Source organism: Belonocnema kinseyi, chromosome 10 (genome assembly GCF_010883055.1).
Source record: "Belonocnema kinseyi isolate 2016_QV_RU_SX_M_011 chromosome 10, B_treatae_v1, whole genome shotgun sequence".
Taxonomy (NCBI): domain Eukaryota; kingdom Metazoa; phylum Arthropoda; class Insecta; order Hymenoptera; family Cynipidae; genus Belonocnema; species Belonocnema kinseyi.
Window position 1 is genome coordinate 58356236 of NC_046666.1, and position 9471 is coordinate 58365706.

Genomic DNA, 9471 nt, shown 5'->3' on the forward strand with positions numbered 1-9471 from the left:
GGATTTTTAGTGAAGAAGTGGCAAGCGAAAGTTTGATGGGTATAGCATAAACTATAAAGAAGAGATATAAAGGAGAAGAGTTGGTTTATAAAGTACATAGAATGGTTTTACATTTCAGATTCAGTAAAGATAACGAAAGAAGAATAGTACAATTATACTAAAGGACTTGGAGAAATAGAGAGGAAATTACAGAATTTGAGAGTAGATGTTATGAAGGAACCTGTACAAATAGTTGAAATAATATTCAAGGAGGGATAACATTGGTAAGGAAAATAAAAGGGATCCGAATAAAACACGAAAGGAATCGGGTAAAGAAAAAAAATGGAATAATAAAAATAAATTCCTAATAATCCGGCTCGAAGGACCACGAAAAATAGACCAATTTGAAATCGTTTTGAGATGAGAAAGGAGGAACAAAGTCAAGAGAATTGGAATTCTCTTCCAATTTAAATAAGAAGATCGAGGAGCGTAACCGATTAGGTTACATCCAGGGTAGGAAAGGTGTATTATGGATCAGTAGTGATGATCAACCGTGCGGTTCGCAGGTGCCGTAACGGACCGTTCGTCGAACGTGAACAAAGTTTAATTCTCGTGTCGAACCGGACGAATGAAGTAGGCTTGAACGATGCCCTCGTCACGTCTTCCATGGGAGCAAAGCGAATTGTTCGAGGTGACAAAACAAAAGATGCAAGAAAACCGCTAAGGTCGATGACGGACTGTGGGAAGCTGCTTGACTATCAATTGATCTTGTTCAGGTCAATTTATCTGCCTTTTCACATCTTCTTGAACATTTAATTTCCCCCACCTTTACCAGAATTTAAGTTAAGATGTGTTATTTAAAAAACAGGTTTGCTACAAAATACCAATTTCGACGATCCCGAGCTTTTTTTCACTTTTTCCAGACCAATTTTTCATTTTCCCTGACTCATTTAGGTTAAATTTTTAACTAAAGAAATTAGTCTTTAAACAACAAGATAAACTTTCAAATAACGAAATTAATTTTCTACCCAAGAAGATTAATTTCTAACAAAAGACATGAGTTTTCAGCTAAATACTTGAATTTTCATGTGAAAAGATAAATTTTTAACCCAAAATGGAATAGTTATACAGTTGAATCTCGATTTAGTCACGATCATCACCAAAATTGATATTAAATCCAGGTTTGACTGTATTTACAGTAAAAGGTTATTTTTAAACATAAAAAACAAAAGGTTGTTACTATAATTATTTGATTATTGTTATACCATTAGGACAAATCAAACTAATCTTTTTTAATCGAGGATTTTTAACTACTTTGTAAAAAATTCGTATTCATTGGTTAAATTTAACTTTTTCTGGTTTCACAATATAATATTCTTTTGTTGACATTTCAGCTATTGAGTTATTTCTTAAAAATGTCTGTTTTGTTGTTAAAAATTGAACTATTTGATTGAAAATTCGTTTTTAATTACTTCAAAATAATTTTTTAAACACAAGTTTATTCAATTTTTTGATGAAAGTTGATCTTTTTTAGTTAAAAATTCATGAAATTTGTTCAAAATTCGTCTTTTTTGGTAGAAAAATAATATTTATAGTTGTAAATTCATCTTTTTATTGAAGATTCATCATTAGAACTGTAAACTCATTTTTTTGGTTAAAAACTTAATTACTCCGTTTAAAATTTGCTTATTATTGTTAAAAAACATGGTTTTAAATTGTAAATATAGCTATTCCATTTTGGATGGAAGTTATATTTTTTAGAAGAAAATTCTTGTACAGTGAAACATTTCAATAGCCCTCCTTTCTATAGCCATTCCGAGAATTGAAGCCGCGCCGTAGGTAAGTATAAGAGGAACTGCGCAGGGGTCGCGGGGTCTGCGGTTATCACACAGGCGAGCAGTCAATCGTGAACAAACAAAAGCGGAGCGGGCTACAATGAGTTAGTTCACACTCAAGATCAGCCCCAAAATCGGCGTTATAAAAGAGTTTTACTGTATTTCGTTTAAAATTCTTTTTTTTTTATCATTAATCTTATTGGTTGAATATTGGTCCCTTTGGATTAAATTTTAACTATTTGGTTAAAATTTAATTTTCTTATTGAAGATTCAGCATTATAGCTGAAATTTTTTGTCATTGGTTAACAATTTAACAGCTTTGTTGAACATTCGTCTTTTGTGCTAAAATATTAATCTTCTTAGTGAAAATTAAATTTTTTGAATAAGAATTTATTTGTTTGGTTGTTAATTTAACTATTTTATTAAAAATTCCTTTTTTTATGGTTAACAAATATATATTTGTCTTAATTTTTTTTTTAAATATAACTATTACCTTTTGGTTGAAAATTTATCCTTTTTTGATCAAAACGTATGTATTTTGTTGAAAAATCGTATTTTTTTTATTGAAAATCAATCTTCCTGGTAGAGAATTCTTTTCTTTGGTTTAAAATATAAATATTTGCTTGAAAATTAATTTTGCGTGGCTCAAAAATAATTTTTTAAAGTAAAAATATATTAATTCCCTTTTTAGTTGAAAATTTATCATTTTTAGTTAAAAAAATTGAACTATTTTGTTTAAAATTTATGTTTTTCTACGGAAAATTCGCGTTTTTTGTAGAAATTTAATCTTTATGACCGAAACCTCATCGCTATGGTTAAAAATTTGACAATTTTGTTAAAAATTCGAAATTTTGTGGTAGATGATTAGTTAAGGGACGTAAAGATACAATTAGAGCAGAAGAAGAGAAGAAAATACAAAACGACTTTGAAGGAAGCAAGAAACTGCTTTATAAAAAAATGAAAGGAAACAAAAATACAGAATTTGTCAACATGAGAAGTTGTAGGGGGGAAATGGTATATGATGCAGACTGAATACTAGAGGCTTTCAGAGACTGTTTAAGGAGACAATTCGGAGATGAAACTATAGGACACCACAACTGCGATGTTGAACACGATGCGATAGAAAACTCAATTGAAAAAGTCTGTGTCACTGAGGTTAGGGATATAATTATGAACTTGAAAAACGGTAAGGTTGCCGGGGTAGACGGTATTAACGCTGAAATGCTTAAACACGGTGGCACGTGCATACCACATAGATTGTGCGAATTGATAAATTTATGTTTCGAGATGGGAGACGTCCCAGACGATTGGATAGAAGCGATTATCGTACCAATATACAAGAGAAAGGGAGATAAAAGCGAGTGCAATAATTACAGAGGGATTAGCTTATTAAGCACCGTAAGTAAAATATATTCAAAAATACTTATTCGTAGGGTAATGAAAATAACAGAAGCAAAGATTTGGGAAGTCCAAAGTGGGTTTATGCCAGGAAGGTCATGTACGGATCAAATATTTAGCTTAAGGAAAATAACAGAAAAAAGTTTGAGAGTAGGAAAAAAGGTTTTCTGTGCATTTGTTGACCTAGAAAAAGCTTCTGACAAGGTAGATAGAAATAAACTTTGGGAAGTCCTGAAAGAGTATGGAGTCAATGGATGGCTCCTACAAGCTATAAAAACAATATATACAGGTGGCAAAGCGAGTGTAAGGCTAAATGGGGAATTTAGTGACTGTTTCGATATTATTGAAGGAGTTAGACAAGGATGCGTTATGTCTTTATGGTTATTTATATTATTTATGGACAAGTGTTTAAGAATGGCTCCTTTCGACGAAGAGGGTGTGGATCTCGAAACAGTAAGGTTCGTGGGTTAGCTTTCGCAGATGATCAGGTTGTTATGGCAGAGTCAATCGAAGACTTACAAAGAATGTTAAATAAACCAGATGCAAGCATGAAGAGCATGGGCCTCAAAATTAACGCAAATAAAACAAAAACTATGGTGTTCGAAGGAAAGAGTGAGAAAACACTATGCAATACTTTATTAAATGATGAGAGAATTGAACAAGTTGATAAGTTCGTATACCTTGGTAGCTTATTTACTAGGGAAGGAAAGATAGATGAGGAATTAGATAGACGCATAAATGATTAAGGTAAGAAGGTTACTGGTAGAGCAGGTCCCCTTATCAGAAGTAAAAATATATCAAATAAAGCTAAAATGGCAATACATAATGTTATATTTGTACCGACTCTTCTATACGGTTGCGAGACATGGACTTTTCAAGAAAAAGATAAGAGTAAAATTAACGCAATTGACATGAGATTCATGAGCATAATATGCGGGAAAACTATGATGGACAAAGTAAGTAACGAGATAATTCTAAAAGAATGTGATGCAGAAGAGACGCTAGTAGACACATGGGAAAGAAATCGGTTAAGATGGTTCGGGCATGTTGAGAGAATGCCAAATGAACGACTAACGAAACAAGTGTATCAAGGTAAAGTAAATGACAGCGTGCCCAGATGTAGATCGCGGAAAGAATGGTTAGAATGTGTGAATGAGACCCTAGTTAGAAGAGACATAAGAAGTCACAGAAACGCGAGAGCCTGCATGAAAAAATGCATGGACATAAATGAAGCTAGAGAAGTATGCCAGGACAGGAAAGTATGGCGGAAAATAGTTAATAAAAAGAGTGTCAGTAGAGTGAATGACGCCTGAAACAAAAGACCTTAGCCACTAATGGACCCAAGTGTTATTTACATAAATAACACGAGGATTCTGGATCAATCTGAAAATTCTCTATCCCTTTCACACATTACTCCTTTCCCCCAACGAGTGAGTCACGCCTACCCCGAAAGAGAAATGGCTTAATGGTGTATATATAATATTAATCTTCTTGGTGAAAAATTCATCTTTTTGGTTGAGAATTCATTTCTTTGTTTGAAAATTTTAATATTTTTTGAAAATTCTTTTTTATGGTTAAGAATATCTTTTTAACTGTGAATATAACTATTCCATTTTTTGTTGAAACATGATACTTTGGTAAATTGGTTAAAAAATTCATGTAATTTTTTGAAAATTCCTATTTTTGGGTTGAAAATCAATCTTCCTGGTTGAAAGTTCATGTTTTTCATTAAAGATTTCTCATTTTAGTTGTAAATTTCTTTTATTGGTTAAATATTTAACTATTTTGTTGAAAATTCATTTTTGTTGATTAAAAATTCATATTTTTTGGCAAAGAATTAATGTAATTGTTTGAAAAATTTATCTTTTTGTTTTGAATACTAATTTCTTTCGTATAAAACTTAATCTAATGAGTTAGGAAAAATGAAAAAGTTGTGCAGGGAAAAGTTAAAAATTTAACTAATTTGTTGAGAATTCAACTATTTGATCCAATTTTTTTATTGAAGATTCATCATTATAGTCGAAGATTCATTTCTTTGGCTAAAAATTTAACTATTTTGTTGAAGATTCGTCCTTTGTGGTAGAATATTAATCTTCTAGGCGGAAAATTCCTGTAACTATTCCATTATGAGTTAACAATTTATCTTTTTGATGCAAACTCCTGTTTAAAAGAAACAAGAATCCAACGACTAAATTTGGACCACAACGAACAAACGAAAACAAAAAATCCTATTGTAATCTGAAAAAAAAACGAGAAAAAAAAATAAAAACTAAAAATCTTTCGGACAAAAATAAAAAAGAGGGAAGAAAAATGAGAAAGAAAAATCTTATTTTTCTTTCCTCTTTTTTATTTTTGTCCGAAAGATTTTAATTAACAAATTTTTTGTTGTTTGGGTTTTTCAGATTACAATAAGATTTTTTGTTTTTGTTTGTTCGTTGTGGTCCAAATTTGGTCGTTAAATTCTTTTTTTCTTAACAGGAATTTGCATCAATTTGATTATTGGACCTTAAATAGGATTTTAAATTTGGATTTTAATCTAATTTAAATATCTTAAATTTTAATTTATCTTTTTGAGTTAAAAATCCAAGTATTTTGTTATAATTTCCTCTTTTTTGGTGGAAAATTAATTTTTTGGTTGAAAATTGAACTATTTTGTTGAAAATTCATTTTTTTCTGTGAAAAATTAATCTTTTTTGGTAGATAATTAATCTTATTGTTTGATAATAGATCTTTTTGTTTGAACATTAATTTCTTTCGTTGAAAATTAAACCTGAATGAGTCAGGGAAAATAAAAAATTGCTCAGCGGAAAGTGAAAGAAAGTTCGGGAATGTTGAATTTGTTATATAGTTTGTCGGAAACCTGTTTTTTAAATAACACATCTAAATTTAAAATCTGGGGGGGGGGATTAGAGGTTTGAAGAAGATAAGAAGTAGGAAAATGGCATAATTTGCCTACTAAACCATTTGGTCACCTTGTCTATGTGTATATCATTTTTACCCCCCCCCCCCCACTACGTCACTTCTCTGGGTCCGCGCCTGTCTAGAGACTTTCTATTTCACATAATTTTAGCTACATGTCTTCAGTTTCTGGAATACTTGATTTTAGAGGAGAAATTAGAAGGGTAGGTTTCTCGCAATCCCCTTCGTCGTCAATGAATCGGATTTTGGTCTAGATTCGCGCAGAGAGGGTCGTCAGATCGTCACCGGAGGGCAAGAGATGGAAGATGGGAATGTGTCTGGAGCGACGCATATCATCTTGAAGTTTAATTGAGTCACGGTCCCGCGAGATTCTGCCAAGAGCCAATCTCCCGGATCCGCCCTGTTGGTGCGGACCCTCGGGAATCAGGGCCTCTCTTGCACCCTCTTCTCTCTCCTTTCTCCTCTCTCTAACCTTCGCATTTTCTTTGCCATTGGAAACTGGTCGACATCAACGAGCCAAGTATGCCCTCAAGAGCATTCCCGCACGATTTCAAATTTCCAATGTAACATACGAGATCTGCAATCTAATCCTGGTATCCCAATCGTGGAACTATATGGAAATTATCTCGAAGCAAATAACAAAAGGATGAGATAGGAAGAAAATAGGATTTTGTCCTAAGTCGATTATTTTTGTAAAGATTTTTATTATTAGGGCGATTATTCTTTTAGTGTATCCAGTTTCAGTTTCGATTCTTAATTTTTATTTATTCAAACAAAATTCTAATTGAAGGCAATTTACAATAAATCTGAAAAGCTATGTAGGGGCCATCCATAAACTGCTTTACCATCGCGGGTTTTCGGGATTAAAGAATAATTAAAAATATTAATATATCAGACTTCCCCAAAAAAATACTCTATAAAAGGAGAATAAGAATTATTTTTTGCCGAAAATTAATTTACGATGAAACTGTTGCATCAACAATCAAATAGTTAAACGTACAATCAAAACGGACGAGATTTAATCAAAATAGTAAAACTTTTAATCAAACAGTAAATTTTTCAAACAGAAAAGACGAATTTTTAAGAAGACAGTTCAATTTTCAACAAAAATATTTACTTTCAACTAATTAAGTTGAAGTTTTAACCGAAATAAATAAATTTTCAACCCAAAGAAGATGAATTTCCAATCCAAAAGCACTAGTATCAAGAAAAAATTTGAATTTTTGAGCAAAAAAGACTTTAAAAAATAGTTTAATTTTCAACCTACGGAAATGCATTTTCAATCAAGAAGATTTGTTTCCTACCAAAACAGGATAATTTTCTACTATAAAAGATGAATTTCAAATTCAAAAGCACAAAAATGTTCAAAAATGTTAAATTTTCAAAAATGTTAAATTTTCAAAAAAAAAAAAAAAAAAAGATTGAACTAAAATTTCTGGAACTTTAACCTACATAGATTAACTTTTAACCAAGAAGAATAATTTCCTCTATAAAAAAATGAATTTTCAACAGAAGAGTATAAAAAGTCCGGACAGTTATAAAAACAAAAAATTATTTGCATGAAGTTTGCTCATTCTGACGTTTCTTGTTCTGACTGAATTAGTCAATTCTGAAGTTTGAGTAAATCAATAAGATTTTACAAACTTAGTCATAACGTTATTTTTTATTCACAATAAGTTAATAAATACACCTTCTTTTTGGTGATAAGCTAAGTTTTAACGTATTTTAAGAGTGGGTCCGCATTTGGGCCCTGGTTCCAAATGTGGATCAAAATCATACCTTAACAAAACATGTTCTTAAACTGATAAAAAAAGTTGTTGGAAATTCGTAAATTTGTATTTTTCATACCAAAGGATCAACCTAAGATTTTCTACAAAAGAAATTGATTTTTGATTATAATTGAATTTTTTAAAACATTGTTTTCAAAACCTGATCTACATTTGGTGTCCTTGCTCTAAATGTTATTTATGTTCATAACTTTACTTTCAATACCCCCCTGCCCCCTCCTCCTACCCAGTTAACAACTGTAATTTTTATAGCCCCCCCCCCCCCCAATTGGTAACGTAGTTTATGGACGGCGCATTATTTATCTCAAACACTCTTCCATCATCTAAATCAGACCTTTCCAGCGAGGATAAATTTACTTAAAAACGAGATAGTACCTTTCCACAACCACTTCTCTCTGCTCAATCTAGAGAGCTCGGATGTAGAATGGGAAGGGAAAGGTGGCGGTGGAAAACTGACGCCTGCGATTTGAGTCTTTTCAACAAACTTCCTGGAATCGGCCCTCGCTGAACAGGCCTGATCTACTAAGTAAGCCAAACATTAAGCTAAATGTTTTGGTCGTGACGGAAGGAGATAATCCAAGGTCAAAGAAGTGAAACATTTAGAGCCAATCTTATCAGCTTTTCTACGTTCCTAGCTCAGGGAGATCCTTAAAAGGAAGGGGTGGCGTAGAGGGTTCGAGGGTTTCGAGGTCGAGGAGCCTCATGCGATGAATTACAGTTTATCCCCCGAGACCGGAACCACCCTCGTCCTCGTCCTCGTCCTCGTTCTCGCCATAGCCGTACTTGCTCTCGCGTTAATTCCGTCTGTGGCGGACACGTCCCGCATTCCCTGTTATCTTCGACCTAAGGTTAATCTTAGACCATCGAGGTAGCAACCATCACTAGAAGCTGTCTTTCTTCGACATAAGGGAACCCAAAATCCATAAAATTTCCTCTCTTCTTAGCAAAGAGGATCTTCAATGCAATCACGATGACTCCATAGGTCTCAATTCAGGAATTCCCAGACAAGAGGGTAATTAAATTAGGGCGGCTAAATGCTTTCTTTTATTGAAAGGTTTCATAGTTTGTCGATATGAGGGGAATAAGAAATAAGGTTTGAGTAGTGCCCAGAAAAAGAGAGTGGACACGAAGGTTGCATGGATAGCTTATCAGTACTGCCCACGAGTATGAGACCACTCGTTTTTTATGTTTGCTTAAATGATTATTATTTTTTAAAAACATTTCTGTGTTGAAATGTTGTCGCAGGCTTATACTGCCTAACATGTCGAAGGCATTTGTTTTTTGTTTGTTAGAGTTGGAATTTTTATTTGATCATTTTTTTACGGGGCTGTCCCGGTATATATCATCAGTCACGGACGCATTTTTACAATGCAATCAAGTGATCTGATGAGAGCACTCTGCCCAGACATATTGGACAAAGCCTGGTTTTTACTCCATCACTGACGGACTGGGTTGCAGTCAAGTACACGATGGGAGGACCTACAGCTTAAGGTGGGTTCCGAACCACCAGAACCTCGGTAAATGTATATTGAAAAATTTCTAGAGGTACCGGT

The 9471-nt window shown here is 33.0% G+C and overlaps 1 protein-coding gene across 1 annotated transcript in view; it reads left to right on the plus strand.

Moving 5' to 3' along the window:
* Positions 1-522: 522 nt before the first annotated feature.
* LOC117181137 overlaps positions 523-9471 on the plus strand; it is a 29054-nt gene continuing 20105 nt past the window's right edge. Inside the window, exon 1 of the mRNA XM_033373704.1 lies at positions 523-718. Within this exon, the coding sequence (XP_033229595.1) occupies positions 523-718 (196 nt within the window). The remainder of the gene's footprint in view (positions 719-9471) is intronic.